Source organism: Arvicanthis niloticus, chromosome 15 (assembly GCF_011762505.2).
Source record: "Arvicanthis niloticus isolate mArvNil1 chromosome 15, mArvNil1.pat.X, whole genome shotgun sequence".
NCBI lineage: Eukaryota > Metazoa > Chordata > Mammalia > Rodentia > Muridae > Arvicanthis > Arvicanthis niloticus.
Genome location: NC_047672.1, coordinates 13,655,083 through 13,678,082, shown reverse-complemented (window position 1 = coordinate 13,678,082; position 23,000 = coordinate 13,655,083). Strand labels below are relative to the sequence as shown.

The window sequence follows — 23,000 nt, the reverse complement described above, 5'->3', positions numbered from 1 at the left end:
CTGGTCAGGATCAGACACATACACAGTATGTTCTTTTCAGCTCCTTGCTGCCCATACATAGAAAATCTTTATCTATCCTTCTTGCTGCCTGACATTAATACATTTTTCTGAAGTCTCCAAGTCTGTCTCCTCAACAGTCAAGAAACAAAACAAGCAAGAAGAACATACAATTGTGATAAGGGTTAAACTCATCCATCCTAATGAATGATTTGAAGGAGAGTTTGGCTCTCTTCTTGCCAAGTGTCTTGCAGAACCTGCCACGATGGCTCAGCAGTTCAGAGCACTGACTGCTCTTGCAGGGGTTCTGAGTTCAATTCCCAGCAAACACAGGGTGAATCCCAACCATCTGTGATGGGGATCTGATGCTTTCTTCTGGTGTGTACTTATATACATACAATAAATCTGTCAATCATTAAAAAAAAAAACAGAAAGTGTTATTTTTTTGTGTGTTTCTTCAAACTTGCTTTTCTTTCTAAGCAGAGTATGTCTGTCACCTTTCCAGACAGCCAGGATGAATAGGAGATAGAAGGTGGAAAGCAAAGATGGCTGTTATACCAGCATAAGTTCAGAAGACCAGTGCATGGAGGACAGGGTGAGGAAGTGGGCCCTGGAGCCAGCTGAGAGCTGCAGTCTCACGACTGGATGCTGGAGAGTTCCAGGCTTCACTGTGTTTCACTCAGTCCTCAGTCCCTCACAAAATGAGGACTTGCTCTAGGTCTTACAGAGTGGAGGAGGTTTGATCACCATGACCACTCACTTGGTGGTACAGTGCTGAGAGGTGGGGACTAATTCAGTGATGTGTGCAGATGGGTTGTTACCTGGCAAGTTGGGAGTGATGTCAGAGAAGGAAGAGTGGGTGGACAGAATTGGGACTGACAGCTTCTCGGGACCATGCTCCAACTACAACTTTGGGCAAGTGGGTCCATCTCGCTGAGCTCTGGCCTCCTTACCTGACAGTGATGATAAGAATCCATACTTCACATATACATAAGATGCTGAGCCCGCTGCCTAGTAGATGACCAGAGATCATTATTATTGATGATTGCAGTATAGACCAAGGGCCTTTCTGGGGCCCTGTGGCTATGATGGGATAGTATGTACTCATGTCACAACAACAGTTGTGTTGGCAATAGCAGTCAAGGATGGAATCAAGGTTAGGCTTTCCCTGTATTTACTTCTGGTCAATCCACAGTTTGGAGTGCAGAGGCCACAGCCTGGAGGCTGCTGTAGGTGGTTCAAGATCACTGTTGCATATGCTGGCTCCTCTTGAGAAAGGGTGAAAGCCACCTTTGGCAACTTAGGGTCCAAGACATGCAGAGATAGGCTAGCCTCTGCCAGTTACTTGCAGGGTGGTGGCTGTCTTAGGTTGAATCAGTGTCCCTTGCACTACAGCTGAAGCCTTTCCTCAGGATTCACTCAGGTAGCACTTAGGGGCATTTGACAGAGAAGAACTTTTAGGAGATGTGCAGCAAATCTCTACTGTGACATGTGGTTTTGTTATGCAGGTCTTCTTTCTAAATCCTATTGGAAATGCCCAAGCCACTCAGTCTTCATCCACTGTTAGGTCAGGCAGCATGGTCAGTCTTTTTAGGTTGTCTTCCTTTCTGTTGTTAATAATCACTTCAAGAAGAAACTATATCATGTGACATCTGGACTCCTAAAATTGATCTGTGAGGGCTGGGGTGTTGTCTTGCTATGGTTTTTTTTTTGTGTGTGTGTGCTTGTTTTGTTTGTAAGGGGAGTATGTGTTCTACAAGACTGTGACTTTAGCCATTCTGAATCGGGGTGGAGAGAAGCATGTTCAAATGTGTGGCTCTCTCAGGAAAGTTTTACTTAACTGAAATTTCAAAAGCTATGTGCAAATTAAAGAAGCTCTCTAGAAACTTTTGGGACAGATAGGAAAATGAGCTTTCTTTCAAGCCACAGAAATTTTACTTCTGTATACACTATATATTTTTGTTTCAAGATTGTTCTGAACACACTAAAGGCATACCTTTCCACCAGGCCCCTAGCCCATGTCTTTGCATCGTTAAAGTCTTAAATTCTGATTGATATGTGCTCACAGGTGCTTCTTTGTGAGATTTCTCTCTCTCTGTCTTTCTTTCTCTGTGTGTGTGTGCATAAAAGAGAAAGAGATATAGTGGGAGAGAGAGGGAAACAGGAAGAGGAAGGGAGAGAGAGAGAGAGAGAGAGAGAGAGAGAGAGAGAGAGAGAGAGAGAGAGAGAAAGCCTGGTAATAAGGAATACTCTTTAGGGCAAGCTCAGGAATGACTGAAATCTCTTGTGGAGCAGGGTTAAGGAATGTCAGTAAGTATAGAGACTGTGAAAGACGGGCACAGGGCCTCCTCCCTTTATCCAGAAGTGTATGGCTCTTCCACTTTGTCAACTTGACTATATCTGGAATGAACTACAATCTAGAATTCCAGGGCTGTCCTGTGATCCAGATCTTGAGGCTGAAAGACACAAGTTCTTCACCGGGATCTTGGTATGTGAAGAGATTAGGCTCAGGCAAGGTAGCACATACCTTTACTATCAGGAGACTAAGGCAAGGCAGGAGATCTCTGAGTTCAAGGTCAGCCTGAGACCAAACAAGTCCCAGATGCAGGTGTGGTGGCACACCTCCTTAATCTGGGCCACACCCTCTGCTGGAGGCCTATATAAGGACATAGGAAGAAGGAAGATTCATTCTTCTTCACCTGGCTTGCATTTACTTGCCAGCCAGCACTTGTGTTGTAACCTACTTTGAGAGAAGGCCAGCTGAAACAAATACCTAGTTTGGACGACCTAGTGTGCCGGAGCAAGTACAGGATCCTTGGACATCCCATTGTTGGGGAGTTGGACTCCAGAGTGTAAGTCTTCACAATCAATTGGCTCCCTCCAGAGTGATATTCCATAAGTTCTGTGACTCCAGAGAACCCTGACTAATACAGGAAGCATGGATGTCTTTAGCTTAGACGGGCAGTTTTGAACACAATGAGAATCACTTTTAGTCTTTCCTCCAAATGCAACAAAAGGAACTTTCAAATTCTGCATTAAGACTATGGCAATAGCAATGGGTTCCCAGTGGTAGACTAAGATCTTACCAGAACTTCATTGAATAACTCTGATCTTGCTTTCACCCCTGCCTTAAATCACCTTGCTAGAGCCTAAAACATTTTCTTAGGTCCTCCCAAGTTTAACAGGAGCATTCTCTGACCTTGCAAAAGTTTACAATGTTTTTCCCACCCCTCCCCAGGTCGGTGAGGTTATCACCCAGAAGCTGGAAAGACAAAGTGGATCTTAGACACTGGGAGCAAGATGGACATCCTGAAATCAGAGATTCTGCGGAAGCGGCAGCTGGTGGAGGACAGGGATTTGCTGGAGGAAAATAGAAAATATTTCAAGCGGAGTAAACTTGCAGAAAAAGAAGAGGAAGCATATTTTGAAAGATGTGGCTACAAGATACAGCCAAAAGAGGCTGAGCAGAAACCACTAAGGACAGCAAGTCCAGGGCTGGGACTTGAAGTAGAAGAGGAAAAGCTTCCTATGACTCTGTCTAGGCAAGAGGTCATCAGAAGACTGAGAGGACGAGGAGATCCAATTAGGCTGTTTGGTGAAACCGATGATGATGCTTTTAAACGCTTAAGAAAAATGGAGATCCTCACACCGGAAGTTAACAAGGGCTTAAGGAATGATCTGAAAGCAGCTTTGGACAAGATTGAGCAGCAGTCCTTGAATGAAATTGTGGGTGGTCAGGAGCCTGGAGAGGAGGACACACAGAATGACCTGAAAGTTCCCGAGGAGCACAGCACCCTTGAAGAGTTAGAGGCACTGGGGGAGTCCCTAGGGAAAGGTGACGATCATAAGGACATGGAGGTCATCACCAAGTTCCTCAAGTTTCTTCTTGGTGTTTGGGCTAAAGAACTGAATGCCAGAGAGCACTGGGTGAAATGCAGCGTGCAGGGCAAGCTGAACAGTGCTACCCAGAAGCAGACCGAGTCCTACCTCAGACCGCTTTTCAGAAAGCTCCGCAAAGGGAATCTTCCTGCTGATATTAAGGAAGCCATAACAGATATCAGTAAGTTCATGTTGCAGAGAGAGTACGTGAAGGCCAATGATGCTTACCTTCAGATGGCCATTGGAAATGCCCCCTGGCCCATTGGTGTCACCATGGTTGGTATCCATGCCAGAAGTGGCAGGGAGAAGATTTTTTCCAAGCATGTTGCACATGTTTTGAATGATGAAACCCAACGGAAATACATTCAGGGACTGAAGAGGTTAATGACAATTTGCCAGAAGCACTTTCCTGCGGACCCATCCAAATGTGTGGAGTATAATGGGCTGTAAGATCTCTGTATGTATGGTGTGTGTGTGGAAGAGCCAGGCCCTGCCCGCAGCATGTGGACTTCTGGCCTTGCCACAGCTCCGAGGGAAGAGTTCCACAGTGGGGCTCCCTTTGGTGAGTGATTCTTGTTGACTTCAAGAGCTGTGTGGTCTTCCACACAGTATTGGACTGCAAACTAATCTTTGTGTATCAATTTCATTCTAATCAGTTGAAAAATGAAGTTCTAAAGATGTTCCCTGTAGTTTAAATGTGTAGACAACCACCACTCAGGAATGGGAGGTTGGAGAGGACTGTTCTCCAGACCCAAATGTGTCATTGGATATTTAGAAATATTTGAGATTGGCTTTGGACTTTCTGTAAATTATTGTGATTTGCACATTTTTCTAGGTCGTATTTATAGAAAATATAGTTTTGTATTTCAACAAAAGTGTGGGTCAATTGAATGATTCTTTTAGAGTTTGTACATGTTCTTGGATGTTTTGCCGTCTTGTAGTAGAGTATAATGTTACTGTTAAGTGTATTTTGGGGGCTGGAGAGATGGCTCAGCAGTTAAGAGCAACGACTGCTCTTGCAGGGGTTGTCAGTTCAATTCCCAGCAAACACGGGGTGAATCCCAACCATCTGTGATGGGGATCTGATGCCTTCTTCTGGTGTATACTCATATACAGACAATAAATAAATAAATCATTAAAAAAAAAAAACAGAAAGTGTTATTTTTCGTGTGTTTCTTCAGACTTGCTTTTCTTTCTAAGCAGATTATGTCATCTGTCACCTTTCCAGACAGCCAGAATGAATAGTAGATAGAAGGTGGAAAGCAAAGATGGCTGTTATACCAGCATAAATTCAGAAGACCAGTGCATGGAAAACAGGGTGAGGAAGTGGGCCCTGGAGCCAGCTGAAAGCTGCAGTCTCACGACTGGATGCTGGAGAGTTCCAGGCTTCACTGTGCCTCACTCAGTCCTCAGTCCCTCACAAAATGAGGACTTGCTCTAGGTCTTACAGAGTGGAGCTTTGATGACTATGACCACTCACTCAGTGGTGCAGTGCTGAGAGGTGGGGACAAATTCAGTGATGTGTGAGGATGAGTTGTTACCTGGCAAGTTGGGAGTAGTGTCAGAGAAGGAAGAGTGGGTGGGCAGAATCGGGACTGACAGCTTCTCCATGCTCCAACTACAGCTTTGGGCAAGTGGGTCCATCCCGCTGAGCTCTGGCCTCCTTACCTGACAGTGATGATAAGCATCCATACCCCACATCTACATGGTTTATGTAAGATGCTGAGCCCCCTGCCTAGTGGATGACCAGAGATCATTATTATTGATGATTTCAGTGTAGACCAAGGGCCTTTCTGGGGCCCTGTGGCTACGCTGGGATAGTATGTACTCATGTCACAACAACAGTTGTGTTGGCAATAGCAGTCAAGGATGGAATCAAGGTTAGGTTTTCCCTGTATTTACTTCTGGTCAATCCACAGTTTGGAGTGCAGAGGCCACAGCCTGGAGGCTGCTGTAGGTGGTTCAGGATCACAGTTGCTTATGCTGGCTCCTCTTGAGAAAGAGTGAAAGCCACCTTTGGCAACTTAGGGTCCAAGGCATGCAGAGATAGGCTAGCCTCTGCCAGTTACTGGCAGGGTGGTGGCTGTCTTGGGTTCAATCAGTGTCCCTTGCACTACAGCTAAAGCCTTTCCTCAGGATTCACTCAGGTAGCACTTAGGGGCATTTGACAGAGAAGAACTTTTAGGAGATGTGCAGCAAATCTCTTCTGTGACATGTGGTTTTGTTATGCAGGTCTTCTTTCTAAATCCTATTGGAAATGCCCAAGCCACTCAGTCTTCATCCACTGTTAGGTCACACAGCATGGTCAGTCTTTTTAGGCTATCTTCCTTTCTGTTGTTAATAATCCACTTCAAGAAGAAACTATATCATGTGACATCTGGACTCCTAAAGTTGATCTGTATGGGCTGGGGTGTTGTCTTGCTATTTTTTTTTCCGTTTTGTGTGTGTGTGTGTGTGTTTGTGCTTGTTTTGTTTGTAAGGGGAGTGTGTGTTCTACAAGACTGTGACTTTAGCCATTCTGAATCTGGGTGGAGAGAAACATGTTCAAATGTGTGGCTCTCTCAGGAAAGTTTCTCTTAACTGAAATTTCAAAAGCTATGTGCAAATTAAAGAAGCTCTCTAGAAACTCCTGGGACAGATAGGAAAATGAGCTTTCCTTCAAGCCACAGAAATTTTACTTCTGTATACACTATATATTTTTGTTTCAAGATTGTTTTGAAAACACTAAAGGCATACCTTTCCACCAGGTCCATAGGTTCCTAGCTCATGTCTTTGTATTGGTAAAGCCTTAATTCTCTCTCTGTGTGTTTGTGTCTAAAAGAGAGAGAGAGATAGTGGGAGAGAGAGGGAAAGAGGGATAGAAAGAAAGGAAGACAAAGAGAGAGAGATAAGGAGATAGAGAAAGAGAGACTGAGCAAGCAAGCATGGGAATAAGGAATACTTCTTTAGGGCAAGCTCAGGAATGATGAAATCTCTTGTGGAGCAGAGCTTAAGGATTTTCAGTAGGAATAGAGACTGTGAAAGACGGGCACAGGGCCTCCTCCCTTTATCCAGAAGTGTATGACTCTTCCACTTTGTCAATTTGACTATATCTGGAATGAACTACAATCTAGAATTCCAGGGCTGTCCTGTGATCCAGATCTTGAGGCTGAAAGACACAATTTTCTGACCCGGATCTTGGTATGTGAAGAGCTTAGGCCCAGGCAAGGTAGCACATACCTTTACTATCAGGAGACTAAGGCAAGGAAGGAGATCTTTGAGTTCAAGGTCATCCTGGTACCAAACTAGTCACAGATGCAGGTCTCCTCTCTAGCTCCTCCTCTTCCTAGTGCTCTTCCTCTCCTTACCCCTCTCATCTTAGCTCCTCCTACAGTGTTTTAGTTAAGGAGAAAGAAAAAGTGAAGAGGTTGTGTATTTTAATCAAAGTAATGCTTTAGTTACTGAAAAGGGAATGGCTTCGTTGAAAGGGAAACATTTTAACGGAGATACATTAAGAATAAACTAAGAACATGCTTGCCACATTAGAGCTCATGTTAGCTCATGGTAAGGCAAGTTCATGTAACAGAGATTCCAGGGTCAATAGCTGAGCATTGGTAGCTCTGTGAGTTCAGTAATGAACCTGTTGTAGAGGAAGCACCACCTTTGCATTACATTGGAGACACTGTAACATAGAAAGGGCCTTGCTGTGCTCAGAGGCTGCTAGCCTGTTTTAAGCAACCCACCTCTCCTGGAGGGTTTGTTAGACTCAAAGGGATGCTTACTTCCACCATCAGTGAACTGTTAGGTCAAGGAGACTGTATCCTCATTTAAAGTTAAGCAACCCTTAAGGCTGTCAACTGAGCAATCTATGTGCAGTGTGCTGTACAGAACACAGGATGACCCTGAGGACCTTTTGTTGTGGTGGAGACTCATTTTAGCTTAAAAATTTAATGTTGGCCTGACCCCTAGTGGACAAAAGTGACTTTTCAGTTTTGGCTCTACTTAGCTCTGTACAAGGGGTGGGGGGTGGGGTGGGGGAGACAATTTTGAAAGTGTGAAAATTGCATGATGCACTGCCATAGCTAATTACTTTTACTGCATGTTTCACAAAAGAGGAACAATAGGTTTTTCTTTATTAACCACAACACATCAGTGCCTAAAAATCTGGGCAAGTAGTAAAATCAATTTTGCGATATTTTTCATTCAGGATTAAAATAACACTTTTCTATTTCTACAAAGAAAATTTTAATTTGACATCAGTCTGGTTATAATTTAGTTCCATTCTTGAGTCTGATAGTGGTTCTCATGTTTTCCTTTTTCATATTTTAGTTCTTATATTGAGGATCAGGACGTAGGTTCTTGCTACTTCCTAGCTACATTTAGGAATGTATGCATCACATTCATGTTATGAGAAGAAAATGCTACAATGTATTCTATAAGGAACTTTTTTATTAGTTATCTCTGTACACCTTTTGGAATGATTTCTACTGTTGATGTTTCTGACATCAACTGCAAAGTTTTCCGTTTTAATTGCCTTTAATGTGAAACAGACAGGAAGTAATGTAATGAGTTACATTATTGGGAACAACGTGGGCAAGGTCTGAAGTTCCAGGGAAAGCATTGCAACACAGCACACCAGCAAGCATAGCTTTTCATTTCTTAAGAGAATTAAATTAATCAGACTCTTTTCATGGCTGTTCCTAAACGTCTCCTCATGTCTGATGGCTCACAGAAAGCTGTGCTTCCCAGGTATTTCCAGGCTCACCATGAACTTGGGACCCAGGTCAGTGCAGTGTGCCAAGAGCCATGAGTGAATAAAAGGGGAGAAAAAATGACTGGCAACATAGTGTCCTCTGAGACATGCTAGCAACATTATAGAAGAAAAGTACTGAGGTGACAAGTCAACATTTCTGGGTAATGTAAGGCACTGTAGTAGAGCCTAGGCGTCTGGAAAACAACCAGCTTTGTTGTTTTCATGGGATTTTTTTTTCATAATTAAGACAAAACTCCGGGTGTGCTTACATTGTATCAGCATGTGTCTAATGAGTCGAATCAGAAGCCAGAAAAAGACTAATGAAGTATATTTAATTGAATTGTAAACTTGTAGGAGATCAATTGTTATATGGATTTTTATCACAATAAAAATTTGTTTTAAAAGGCAAGCTATACCCCCCACCCCCAGTTTAAAAAGCACAAAGTAAAACCTACAACATCTGACAAACCTTCCAGAGACTGAGTTAATCAGTAAATGGGAGGTTCACATAGACTGGAAATAGTGAAGAGGTCCTGATGCTTGCTGGGTAATATTTCCTAATTGAATTCTACTGAGCATGTGGCTACAGACATCCATCTGGGGGAAGGGGTGGAGGTGTCCACTACACTTCATGCTGGTGGGTCAGTACATATTGCTGATTTATTTTAATTGCTTTACTGTCTTGTTCCATTTCCTGAATAAGATCTGTAACAGACTGCAAATCACCCAGGGAGTGATCTGTAGGTAGAGATCACCTCTGGCCACTGCTCCCCAATTCCGCTTGTTAGGCACTGAGATTTCCTGTACCTCTCTGGCCCAGTTCCACTGCCAAAGCAGAGTGAGAGGTTGGTCTTCATCAACAAGAGTACTTCGGGAGCTGGGGAGATAGTTTAGCTGGTAAAGTACCTTGCAGGCACAAGGACTTGTGGTTCATGGCGGTCCACTTGTCATCATGGTATGAAGGATGTAGAAACAGGTGGAACTCGAGAGCTTAGTCTACTTGAGTTTCTTTTTAAAAAAAATGAGAAAGAAAGAAAAGGAAAAATATACAAACAAAACCCTCAGCAGCTGAGGCCTTTACATGCATATGCACATGTACACATGCATTCACACTTACACATTGCATGTGTGTGTGAGTGCATGCATGTGTGTGCGTGTGTGTGTGTGTGTGTGTGTTTGTGTGTGTGTACAGACAGACATGCACCCCAAAACACTTTGACTGCTGGAGAAGAAAAAGTATTAGTCGATCCTTAACAATCCATGATAACAATGGTCCCCTTCTGCTTCAGTGGCCCTGTACCCTTTACCTCTCATTCCTGATGAGGTGGGTACACCTTTCCTCCTTTACAGTTAGATGCCTCAGGGAAGAGATAAAGTAATGCTTTCCAGAATCTATATTCTGTCTATACCCCTTCCCTTCCTTCCTCCTGGTCTGCTGCTTCTCTTCCTTCCTCTCTCCCTTCCCTTCCTCCCTTCTACATCCGTGTGTGGTAGTTTAAAACACTAAGGGCTTAATCTTGGGATCCTGTATTTTTTTTTTTTTTAATTATTGGTACTTCATTCAGCTGGTGTTTCCTGCATGCCCAATATGTTACAGAGCTGGATGTTAGGGAGCTGGGGGGCATGGCATTGCTGGTGGACAAGGCAGTGGATTGAGGAGAGTGTTACCTTTAAGACAGATTAACGTCAGCTAAACTGGTTTGTTGGCTCCCGTTTCTTCTAAGCTCTGCTCTCCTGTATAGAAACCAGTGTAACAGAATAGTAATAAACGTTAAAACAGACAAGACCCCTAAGCAACAAATAGTCACAAATTTTAGGAAGGAATAGTTGAGTTAAGTGGTTTCCTAATCAGGAATTATTTGGAATTCCAGGCAACATTTGGTAGTGTTAGGAGACATTTTGTAGAATAGTTCCATTGGCACATAACAGGCAAAACTATAGAGAGAAGCTACGTGTACTGCCAAACAACGGGCAGTGAGCCAATAGTCCCCCAGCCCAAACTCAATGGCTCACTGTTGTCTAGTGAACACTTAAAATATGGTACGTATGTATTTTATATACCAAGGAAGTGAGCTTGAGAGGTTGCCCGTCTGATTGCCACAGGCTTGCCTTGTTCTTTCACAGAAATAGTGATTGGGGCCACATCCCGGATCAGAAAGAAGCGTTATTTCCCTGTCCTGTTTGCAGATGAGGGTGGCCGTTTGCAGGAAAGAAAGAGGGAATCACTGGTCAGTGTTTGAAGACAAGTTTGTTTTGTTTTATTTTTTTCAAATAGAGGATTCCTTTGCCTTGGCTCTGTTTCTGTTCACAGAAAGAGACCTGGTAACTTGCTAAGACCCAAAGGAGGGAAAGATGGCAGGAGATTGGGTCTCTGTTGACTGTTGACTGAATTTTCACATCAGCTCAGGACTGTCCTCTAGACCCCCATTTTTATGTGAGAAGAAAGAAGCCTTTCTTGGTTGGAACAATGTTATTTAATTAATTTAAAATTAATTAATTTAATTAATTTAATTTAATTTAAAACAATGTTTTCTGTTGTATGTATCTGCATCCAAATTTGACCAGGGATTTTGATAGATAGGAAATCAAGTTTTCCTGATGAAGACACAAGTACAGAAAATAACATGCGGTTTGGTTCATTTTTTATGCGGTGTGATAATTTCCTAACTTCTAAAGGAGAGGAACCATGTCATGGCCCAGGCAGATCTTTAAAAGGAAAAACGGGAACGAGGTACACGGAGCCAGCACACTCACCTCCGGCCTATTTCATTTCTTTGGTCACAGTTAGGTGAACACCGACCTTTCATTTCTCTCAGAAGAAATTGCCCCAGAGTCAGGACACTTTTTCCTTTTTTGTATTTTTCAAGGTCATTGTCAGAGCATGATGTATGACATGTGGTGCTGAGACCATGTGGCAGTCACTTCCACGAAAACCATCCCTGTATCAGAGCAGTTTTTCCTAAAGCCTCTGTCCTCTGCCCCCCTTCTCAGGCCTGCTGGGATGTTGGGTGGCACCAATCCAGGGTAGGTCACAGGGAAGGAAAGTGCTGGGAGATAGTGTTCTCTCTCTCTCTCTCTCTCTCTCTCTCTCTCTCTCTCTCTCTGTTTCTGTGTGTGTATCTCTTTCTATTTTTTTTTTTTCTGCTGTAAAAAGATATTGTTTGGAGCCCGTGAGAAACATCAATCATCTATTAATTGAAATAGATGCTCACTTAAAATTATACTAGAATAAATCACATACAGTTAAACATGCCAAAAAATTCAAAAATCTCTATGAGTTTCCCTAATAATTCTCAACTCTTCAGAAAAATCCCCAGGCTGGTTGATGCTTCAGAGTAAACGTCCTCCTGGCAGCTCTCAGTGCTCCTTACCAGGATTACTCCCTCTGTGCTGCAGGTCAACACCAAAATCTAATCATTGTAAAATTCCCAACACAGGTGAGCAACTGTAGGACATGTTGGAAGTTAATTATACTGAGTCTGGATCCCTTTTCACTGGGAAACGTTAAAGGAGAGAGTTTGGATTTGTTAAAAGTTCTTTGAACAAAGTCTTTAACTTGCTATTAATTCCCCCTACCCAAGCCTGAGGGGCTTTCCTTAGTTGAGGAAATGTGCTTGTTTTTGGAACAAAGGCTCCAAATGGTAACCGCAAGAGAGGCAGGACAGAGTTACCTTGAAATCATGCCTACGCAGGAAGGGTGAGCTGGGCACAAATACGTGTGCTTCGTAAGACCATGATTTAGGTCCTCCCTATTTAGGGGTCCCCAGAGGAGAAAGGGGTGTGTATGGAATGGGAATCCATGCTCCAGGACTCTGCCCAGGACAGCCGGGAAGGTGTTATGGGGGACACTAGGGTTGCAGGCAAAGGGCTGGGCTAGCCTCTGCTTTTAGAGTCTCTCCAGCCTGCTGAGAACTATCTTCTGCCCTGCCTCTCATCTGGAGTCTTTTTCCTGCCAGTAGAATCAAAGGGAGCAACCAGGCTGAGAGTGAGCAGAGAGGCTGGATGAAAACTCCTAGCTCAAACAAACAAACAAACAAACAAACCAAAAAAAAAAAAAAAAAACCAAAACAAACAAACAAAAAAAAAACGAAAACTCCTAGCTCACCCACACTGTGGCCTCCAGAGTCGAGCCTCTCCCAGCATGCTGGTATAGGGGGTAGGGAACGAGTGGGCTAATGTACTCTGAATGCCAACTGAAATATGATTACAATAGGACCAAGGCTTTGTGTGTATGAATATTTTTTCCAAGTTTTGAGCCTTTTTTTTAATTATGCACAGAAAAATTATAGTTGAGTATATTTATGGGGTACAATGCTGTGCTATTATTTTTAAAAATAAGGTTGGAAGTATTAAATCAAGTTAATTAAGTGTGATCTTTTTTTTTTTTACTTAGAAAGCACAGAGGGGGGCTGGAGAGACGGTTCAGTGGTTAAGAGCCCTTGCTACTCTTCTGGGAAGCTAGGTTCTATTTCCAGCTCCCACATGGTGGTTCAAAACAGTAACTCCACTTCTGAGGGATCTGATGTCCTCTTCTGACCTCTGTCAGTGCCAGGTCTATATGTGGCACACAGACATTCATGTATGTAAAGCACACATACACATAAAATAAATAAAAAAAATAGCAACAATAATGAAAGACAAAGATCTGACAGTTTTTATGGAGCTAAGTTCATAGCATCTGATAAGCTTTCAGCCATGAACAGGGAAAGATTTCTGTACATTCTCTTCTCTATCCTCTTTCTTGATGTAGTCAAGTAGAAGACTGTGCCCTGGATTTATTTTCCAGTACTGAAAAAACAAACAAACAAACAAACAAGAGTACACATAGATGAATTGTCAAGTTTGAAGGATGCCAGACATATTGTAATACTAAACAGAGGTGAATCTTACAAAGGCTTTTTCTCAGTTATGGTTTTGGATAACTCTAGCTTGTGTCAAGTTGACACAAAACTCTCCAGCACAATGGGTTAATTCGCTGATGAGGGTAGTACCCTCATGATTCAATCACTGCTTGAGCATGAGTTTGGGAGGCACATTTCATATCCTAAGCATAATCACATACAATGTTGGGAGCCTTTCTGGGGCAGAGTGAGTGATTGAATTGTAAGACAGAAAGCTAAAGAGGCAATCATAAGTCTTAGGTCCGTGTGACCTAAGGTCATGCAAACTCCCCCAGAGTCCTATGAATATTTCTTTAGTGGCCCTTGTGTGGTACTCTCAGTGATCTATGAACTTCCGCCTAGTTTCACATCTCCTTACTATCACAATGGGGACCAATCGTCCAACACAGGAGCCCTTGAGAATCACGTTTAAGTCATCTCCAAACTTTAGCATCAAGTCTGGGGCCCTGCCAGACTACATAGGTCACAGGTTTATGAAGCCACTCTGGGGTAAGCAACAAAAGCCCCACAGATGAGAGACCTGGAAGTGGGCCTGCCTTAGCTCTCTGGAAGCCAAGTGCTACACTGGGTAGATTAAGCTTGTTCATGGGCTAGATGTCTGGCACTAGTTTTGGAGTGTCGTAGGAGGTAATAGGGGATGTGACCTTAGGAAAGGGTGGGTCTCACTCTTGATTGCTATTATGAAATACCTCCAACTGGGTTCCTTATGTTTAAAAGAGATGGTTTAACTCACAGTTTCAGAGGTTCATGAGCATGGCACTGTAATTTGCTCCGTGCTAGTGAGGCCCCAGGAAAGATGGCAGTATTGAGTGTGTGTGTATATTAGTCTCTCTCTCTCTCTCTCTCTCTCTCTCTCTCTCTCTCTCTCTCTCTCTCTCTCTGTGTGTGTGTGTGTGTGTGTGTGTGTGTGTGTGTGTATGTGTGTGTGGTAATTGGGAAGAACTCATGAATCCAATGAGACCTTCCCTAAGATCTAACTGAGAGGAGTGGTATATGTTGAGGTTTGGTCTTTTGCTATGTATTGTAATGCTAAATTCTGTATCATGGGGTCTAGACTTATGAGCAAATTCTCCTAATTGCAAGGTTTTGTTGTGCAAACCTTGTTCCTTAATTTAAAACAGTTGGTTAAATAAAATTGGCTACAGCCAATTACTTGAAGGATTAGAGGTAGGTGGGTTTGAGACACCTGGTTGGAGGTGGAGTAGAGAGAGGAGAGAGAACAGGACGGGAAAGAGGAAGAACAAGGGGAGAGGAGGAAGCCACCATGAGGGGAGATGGACCATAAGCACATGGCCAGGAGAAACAGCAAGTATCTGGGGTACACTGCTGGGAAGGTAACCAGGTCAGCAGTTAGAAAAGTAGATTAGGGGTTACTCCCAATAATTATCAAAGCCAAATAAAATAACCATAGTCCAAGTCTCATTTATTTGTAAGCTAGTCAGGGATAAGTTTAAATTGGTTGTACTACAGATTTGCAAAGGAGAGTAAAGCCATCCTGGGACATATATCCCAGAGCGGAAGTTAAACAACGGGAAAGATGAGGTAAAGAGTGTTTGTTTTCAGACCGGGGGACCAGGGACTGAGGGATGCTGAGAGAACCTGGAGGCCAAGTCTGCTTTGGTATGTAAAATATGCACCTCAGTCCCTTGTCCCAAGTCCAAAATCAAACAAACAGAACAACTTACAGAGTGAATTGCTGGCACAGCTGCAAGGAATTAAAAGGTGAAGTTCTCAGATCATTCTGGCTCTAGTAGCTTCCACAGGCCTGCTGCAGAGAGACAAACAGGAAGGAGACTTTGGTCTCTTCAGCATCAGTGCTCTTGGAGTACTGGTGTATGTTATCAGGAGGTTATAAGACTTCAGGTAGTTTCTTGGGACATCTAAGCTCTACGGTGGCCTTTTCTGTTCTTGCATGACTTATGTGACCAGTGAGTGTATCCTGTCTTGTTTATGCCCCAAGTGGTTGCTGGAAAGGTGGCCTGGCCGAGCCTTTCTTTCAGGCAATAGGAGGGTACAGAGAGACTGAGAATGTGTGAGAGGCAGTAGGGAGAGAGCAACATGTAACCCCCCCACGGCAATGACCCAGGAAGTGTGAAATCCTGCCAGCTTCCTGACTAACTCACCGAGAGAAACGGCAACCTCATACAGAGTATATAAGCATCTCTTATCTGAATTCCCATCGCCCTTTGCCCACCTGGACACTCTGGAGAAGGGGCCAGACTGTTTTCTAGATTTCTAGATGGTTTCCTCTCCCACCACGCCACCACTGAGGCTTGCAGGCAGAGGAAAGAGCCGAACCATCTGTTCCCACTTTGGATCTTCCCCATCCACCAGCCGGCCATTGGTGAGGGACAGAACAATTTGTCTTGGATATGAGGATGGTGTCTTCACCCGGATTTGACAGAGTTTTTTAATATCAAGAAGTGACCAAGGAAGCTATGCAGTCTGTCCGGGGTATCCTTAATGAATCTCTGCCCAGCAGGAGTGGGAGAGTCACAAGGCCCAGCGGAGGGTGATGGGAGGGAGGGGGAGAAGAAAGTCATTTCCTGTGGGTCCCCTGTGGAGCTGAAGCTGACCAGTAAGCCTGTTATGGCTGATGAAGGGCTTCATATTCTTAGGACTAAGGTCGGATCACTGTGCATTTTAGTTTGGTTCTGCTGTATTTATAAATTGTTAGTTGAGGAGTGGCCAGATGGTTTTCCATCAAATCAAAGCCTTAAAGTTTTAAACAAGGAACAGAGGGGTCCGTGGAGGTGAGTTTTTGACTATGGACACAAGAGACATTAAATGCAACAGCTCATAGTGATCTCTCTTTTGTCACACTGTGACCCCAGGGCTTCCTTTGTTTTGTGCAATTACACAGAGAGGTATCTGGCTTTACCTTCCAGTTTGTCACAGAATCACTTAAAGTGACCTGGGGAAGAGAAATAATTTTAAAACATGTTCACAAGTGACTACATCACCTTGGTCCACTTACACGTCAATTAACCTTTACCTTGTTATTTGTTCTATTTAATTTTTTAAACAATCATAACTGCATATGGTTGCATGTTTTGTGTGTGTGAGAGACAGAGACAGAGAGACAGAGAGACAATCAGAAAGAATCCCCATGTAGTACAGAGATGTGTTTTTATACAAACATTTTTTATGTAATTTTTTTCTCCTTTTTTCTCTTTTCTTTCTTTTTTTTTTTTTTTTTCTTTCTTTTTCTCTGGCAAGAGCAGTGTAGGCAGACCCAACATCCTCTCATCCATGTTGCTGGAAATGCAACCCAGGATTGATATCAAAAGGCACCGGGCTGATGGGGCACTGAAGACCTAAGGGCATTATGCTACAAGGAGCGGGGAATGCAGAAAGAACCCAAGGAGCTGGGCAGTTGCTCTGCTCAGGTGGGTCCTACCCAGGCTTTATGGCTTCGTGGGACAGCAGGAGCTAGCCCAGGCTGACTGCATTTCTGCACCTTTGGGAGGGTTTACTTCATCACATAAATATAGACACCCCCCCCCCCCCAAGCTCTCTCCCTGTAATCTCAGCAGCTTGAGGTGGAGCTGGGTGCTGGGGAGTAAGTACCAGGCTCAGGTGGCTTCATTAGACCTAGTGAACTGGAGGAAGTGCTCAGTGCTGGATGGGAGTGCAGGGCAGAAGAGACACACATGTTATGATGTCTTGTAGCTTCAGTCTCTCCTTTATTTTCCCTCCTTCCCCTCCCTCCCTCCCTCCCTTCCTGCCTCCCTCCCTCCCTCTCTCCCTCCCTCCCTCCCTCTCTCCCTCCCTCCCTTCCTCCCTCTCTCCTTCCTTTCCTCCTTTCCTCCCTCCCTTCCTCCCTCCCTCTCTCCCTCCCTCCCTTCCTCCCTCTGTCCTTCCTTTCCTCCTTTCCTCCCTCTCCTTCCTTTCCTCCTTCCCTCCCTCCCTTCCTCCCTCTCTTCCTTCCTCCCTCCCTCCCTTCCTCCCTCTCTCCTTCCTTTCCTCCTTCCCTCCCTCCCTTCCTCCCTCTCTTCCTTCCTCCCTCCCTCCCTCCCTCCCTCCCTCCCTTCCTCCCTCTCTCCCTCCCTTCCTCCCTCTCTCCCTCCCTCCCTTCCTCCCTCTGTCCTTCCTTTCCTCCTTCCCTCCCTCCCTTCCTCCCTCTCTTCCTTCCTCCCTTCCTCCCTCCCTCCCTTCCTCCTTCTCTCCCTCCTTTCCTCCTTTCCTTCCTCTCTCCCTCCCTCCCTTCCTCCCTCCCTTCCTTCCTCCCTCCCTCCCTTCCTCCCTCTGTCCTTCCTTTCCTCCTTTCCTCCTCCCTTTCATTAACCAGAGGCTTCTTTATTTACAATACTGTTTTATTCTGACAAAAGTTACTTCAAGTTTACATTACAAGCACCCTTGATCCTCTTTAACAACTGTCAACATAACCTATACTGACAGGAAAAATGGCTCTCATCGATGCTCCTCCTTGTCAACACCACAGAGCTGCTTAGACTACAGGTCAGTTTCGTAGCCTCTTGAAGTCAGGCTTGCGGGTTCCTATTTCTCTGGTTTCCTTTCTGCATCATCTGTTTCCGTGAACGCTTGTCTCCTTAAATGTAACAGGACAGTGTTCTCATCTATCAGAGCACTAGCAAGCAAAAGGACATCAACATACAGCCCGCCCACAGTGTGGATGTACACACCTTTTGCTCAGCAGTTGGGGAACATAGACAGGTGGATCTCTGTGAGTTTGAGCCAAACCTGGTTTACATAGACAGTTTCTAGGACAGTCAGAACTACCTTGTGAGATGATATCTCCAAATAAAATAAAATAAAATAAATTTTTACATCCTTGTAATTACTTAGTTATACTTTAGCTGAATTGAGTTGCAGTTGAAATGAAAGATTCTGGTGGGTTCTAAATTTGTTATGGACACTTACCATTGACTTAGTTGTGCAAATCTACCCCATAGTATCTTTTATATATCCCAGGGCTTCAGCAAAACCCGACAGCAACTCTCCATCTTCTGATGACTGAGGCCCCAAGCCCTGTCTGGACCCTGTTTGTCTGTATTTTGCTCACCCTCTGCCCTCTGCCCTTTCCTGATCTTTCCACTTGCTCCTGCTCCTGCAGAGAACCCTCCTCTTCCCACGGCTCGCCTTCTTCAGGGCCTTTATTCATCCTCAGCCTTTAGTCTGGAAATGATCTGTCTCCTCCCCACGGTCTCTAAATGTTCAGAGTCCAGCTGCCCTTCAGAGGAAATTCCTCTGGGTTCCCTCCCACAGATGCATTCACCTCTGTAGAATCATATTAGTCCCTTTGACATTTATTCATTCTCTCAAATATGCAGGACATACTATGTGGTAGTCACAGGCTTAGGCCCTAAAAGTAGGGCAGAAGATAAAATGAAGGGACTTGCAGAAATGAAGGTCTATGAAAGGGAATGGAGCCTAAACACATGAAGTCAGATGGCTGTAAGTTCTTGGAAACAGTAAGCCAGGCATTTTCCGAGACAGCTTCTCTAATTCTGTCACAGACTCTGCAACCCTACATCCTTCAGCCCCTAACCAAAGTCAGGAATTCTACTTTTCTTAATATATGGTCTTTATTAGAAATAACATCTTCTAATCTTACGTAGTAACTGATACTATGATAATTTATAGGTACTGGATAATAAATACTTTTTAGTTAATACAAAGAACAACTGTAGAAGGATTTATGTATAGAAAGAGACACAGAAAACTGTAATTTAAAAATTGGGCAGAAATGGAATCCAGCTTGACAGTGGTAGAACATCTGCCTACCTAGCATGCATGTCCATCTCCCTCACCACCCCAAAAATACTCTCGGGGGAAAAAAACATTCCTGCATTTGTCATCTGATTGAGATGGTTGTGTCATCTAAACTGGGGAGCAATTCTCTCATGTGGGACTTTTATTTTAGAGAGATGAAACATTGAACATTAAGCTCTGATAATGTCATAACTTAAATCTGCAACCCTGTCATTCAAGGACTTAGTGTATGGCTGAGTGTGGCTTGGCCTTATTGCACCCATCCTTGAAGAGCTCTGAATGTGCAGGCGTTTATTTACTTGGGATGTTGCCTTTGTCCTTCTGAGAAGCTAGCTTTCTTAGCCGTCCACTTTGACAGTGCAGGGTACACATTTTTAATCCTCTGCCCGTGCAGCTGATCAGCTTTCCCACACTTACCTCAGTTGCTTTTGACCAGGACTCTGAATTTCCTGATGCTGGCAGGTCATGGCATAGAGCAACTTACTGGAGGCCAGTGAGTGCAGGGATTTCTGTGGCAAACCAGCCGGTGTCTTGGGGATGCTTCTGGCTATTGTTCTCCCAAACCTTTGGGGCAGGCTGGGAAAATGGCTCATGGTCCCTGCCTCCATGTAGGCCCTCGATGTGGGTCTTCTTTTCTCGTCTATGGTCCTCCCAAATCTCAGAGGCAGGTTGGCTGCTGAGTGGGGTACTTTGTTGGCAGGGGCTGGACTCATCTTAATAACATTCTTTGCCCCCCAATCTTTTAGTTCTTGAGGACTGATACTTCTTTCCTTTTCCCCTTTTGGGATTCCTCTCAGCTATAATTAGAAACAAGAATTAAAATAATTTATTATTATTACAAGCCATAGATTTAAACCCTAAATTAACTTAAATCTAGACTTTAATCTGCAGACTTGCTCTAGCTATAAACAAAGTTTGTGTTTCTATATGCAGAATTTTAAAATAAATAATCTGTATTAAGCTTCTTAAAGCAATCTAGTTTCTCTGTCCCTTGACTATTATAAGACAACTATAAAATATTAATAAAAAATATATAGTGAGTGCAGCAGTATGTTTAGGCAGCAGGAACATAATGAAGTATTAAAATAAGGCAAAAGTTGATTTTATTACAGTTATTCTCTTTCAGGTTTTTGATTCATATTGTTTATGGAGTATTTTTATATGCTTATATGATTATGACTTTAGAGAAAACTTCCATTCCCGAGTGCTTGTGTTTCACCTCACCCCTTTAAAGACCCACAGAACTGGATCTCGCCTGGTCTGGGCACGGACCTGGGCGGCCCCATCGAGTTTCTTTCTTTACTCCCTTATATTTAGAGTTTCACTGTAAAAATACATTTCAAAAAACCAGTTGCACTTTAATTAGACTACAAATTACATTTTCAGTGAAGAGCCAATGTCCAACAACCTGACTTTATAGGAGCCACATAAAGTGCAGTGAATATTAAGTTAGGTTTGGTTCTGCCCTAAACACTGGACCACTTGCGAAAACAATTATTTTATGAATATAATCTGACCCATACCTACTAACCAGAAAATTTCAGAACATATAAACACTGAGGATAGACATAACCTGAAGTTCCCTGCACTTCCCTGATGTGGGGAATAAACATTTTACCAGGATTTAAAGATAACTCAATCTTTACCAGCTTGTAATTGCTAAGGAGAAAATACAAATACCGAGTTTGACATGCAGGCTTCCAGCTGAAGTGCATCCAGATATTATTTCTATATGTCTTTATTGCAGACATGCACTCTGAGTCAATTGATATGTACCCTTCACATTACACTTGCTTAATACTATGCACTGAGTGGGGTGTACTTGTCACTGAGATGTCAGGCTAATTGCCATTACAAAGCAACATCATATGTTGTCACAGAAAAACTAAACTATGACAGAAAACCAAAATCCAAAATAAAGCAAAGCATAAACTTGCTTATTAAGTATTCTTTACAAAAGCATTAGATTCAAGACAAACAGGATGTGTGTACTTGTGAACATGTATATTGAATGTCAGCTATATTAGCATGTGTATGTATAGAATGTCTATTATATCAGTGTGTGTACATAGAGAATGTCAGTTATATTCGTGTGTACGTATAGAATGTCAGTTGTAATAGGTAGACTTTAAAACTTACCTGGGAGTATTTTCCATAACCTTCTTTGCTGTGAAAACGGGGCATCACTAATTCATCTGTACAAAAGATGTTGGATGTTAAGAAGCTTGAAGTTGCTAAAGTCAATAAAATGAATCGTTTTAATGAAATAATTTCCATTTTGTCTAAGTCTAAATTAGGTTAATATGTTCAGCCTGGTGTCTGTGAGTCTACGAGAAGGGAACTTGTGGTGTTTTTATACTGTAACACATAAATTCCACATATTTTAAGTAGTAATATTAATTAGAGTGTATAACTAAAATATGCACACAAGGAATGTGCTTAATTGATTCTGGGGAGACAGCAATGTTTGTGTTTGCAAATTCATTGACTTTGAAAAGAATGTCCCTCATTATGAAGGTTCTCCTAATTGGGTAAGGTTGGGACAACAGTCATTAAGATTCCAAACAAATAGGATGTTTTATTTCTCAGAGCTTAAACAAGAAATCCTTTGGTTTTGTTGCTTTTGTTAGTTTTTGAGGGAAGCTTAAAAAGGAAAGAAAATATTCTATACACGCTAGCTGGGTATTAAAAAAATTCAGATACAAGGGTTAGGCATAGTCTTTTCAAAATGTCAAATGAAATTAAGAATGTGAAAAAAAAAAAAACAGTAAGTCACATAGCACCCTAATAAAATGCCATGAATTAATTGTTTTTGTAAAATGTTGTTCGGTTATTACAAAGCTCCCAGAGTAAATGTCAGCTGTCATGTGGAGGATGAGCTGCAGAGAAAATGTTCAGTAGGTGTTCCGGGAGGCAGCTCAGCCTCCTTGTTATTTGCCCTCAGGGTCTAATTTGGCAAATGTGTATAAATCACCGGGATTTTATTTCTATAAAGACGCCACATCCTACCTTCCTGCTCAAGGTCCTTAAGTTAAGAAATCTAGCAGGGGATGGGTTAGTCACACATATGCTGTTTGTGGCTCCCAGAGCCCATATTATTTAGGTAATCTCACTTTGCCACAGGCATACTGACATCATGGCATTAAAAGAGAATTTATAGAAATAAATGTATTTACTGAAATACCACAGCGAGTCTCTTTTGGAGACTCTGACTGGTATTCTTAAATACCTGTCTTGTCACTAGACCCACACTGTTCCAGAGAAGCCACTACTGGTCACATCTGCCCTTCTGCCCTTTCAGGAGAACTAGACCTTACATGGAGATTCATCAATGTCCACACGGAGGTTCTAGGAGGTGACTTAGCAAAAATGTCTGTAGTTGTTTTGCACTCGCTATAACCTCTGTATGTAACCTGAGGGGTGGGATGGCAGAAGTGAAGACCATTCTCTCTTTCGAAGGTGTCTACAGTAAGCCAGAAAGTTGAGAAGCAGCAGTAGGTAAACTCTCCACGGCTTTAATACCACACTTGCCTGTGACCTCTCTTAAGGCAGTTGACTTCCTTGGGCTTCATTTGTTTTGGTCTGCAGAAGCCAAGAACCCCCACAGTAGGAGGCAATTAATTAAATTCATAGTCTGTGTTAATTTTGTAATGCTGTTATTGGATTATTTGGGTTTAATTTCCCTTAGGATTCAATACCCTTCTCTTCCAAATTGTTCTTTTGTAAACTGCTGATGGAACTTCCCTTTTGGTGGT

The 23,000-nt window shown here is 43.0% G+C and overlaps 2 protein-coding genes across 4 annotated transcripts; one reads left to right on the top strand and one right to left on the bottom strand.

Moving 5' to 3' along the window:
• The first annotated feature begins 3,297 nt into the window (after window positions 1-3,297).
• On the top strand, window positions 3,298-4,326 carry LOC117721037 (pre-mRNA-splicing factor 18-like). Of its 3 annotated transcripts, none has more exons than XM_076913187.1 (2): window positions 3,298-3,875; window positions 4,077-4,326. In XM_076913187.1, exons 1-2 carry the CDS (start codon window positions 3,298-3,300, stop codon window positions 4,324-4,326), a joined length of 828 nt encoding a protein of 275 aa, XP_076769302.1. The 3 variants fall into 3 exon arrangements, with proteins under 3 accessions (XP_076769302.1, XP_076769301.1, XP_034375620.1); XM_076913186.1 differs by having other exon boundaries at window positions 3,298-3,886; window positions 4,016-4,326; XM_034519729.1 differs by having other exon boundaries at window positions 3,298-4,326.
• A 13,484-nt stretch (window positions 4,327-17,810) lies between these two features.
• Npvf (neuropeptide VF precursor) lies at window positions 17,811-21,582 on the bottom strand. Its single transcript, XM_034519224.2, has 3 exons — window positions 21,385-21,582; window positions 19,663-20,042; window positions 17,811-18,061 (listed from the first exon to the last, which is right to left on the bottom strand). Exons 1-3 carry the CDS (start codon window positions 21,520-21,522, stop codon window positions 18,010-18,012), a joined length of 570 nt encoding a protein of 189 aa, XP_034375115.1. The 5' UTR covers window positions 21,523-21,582; the 3' UTR covers window positions 17,811-18,009.
• Window positions 21,583-23,000: the final 1,418 nt, after the last annotated feature.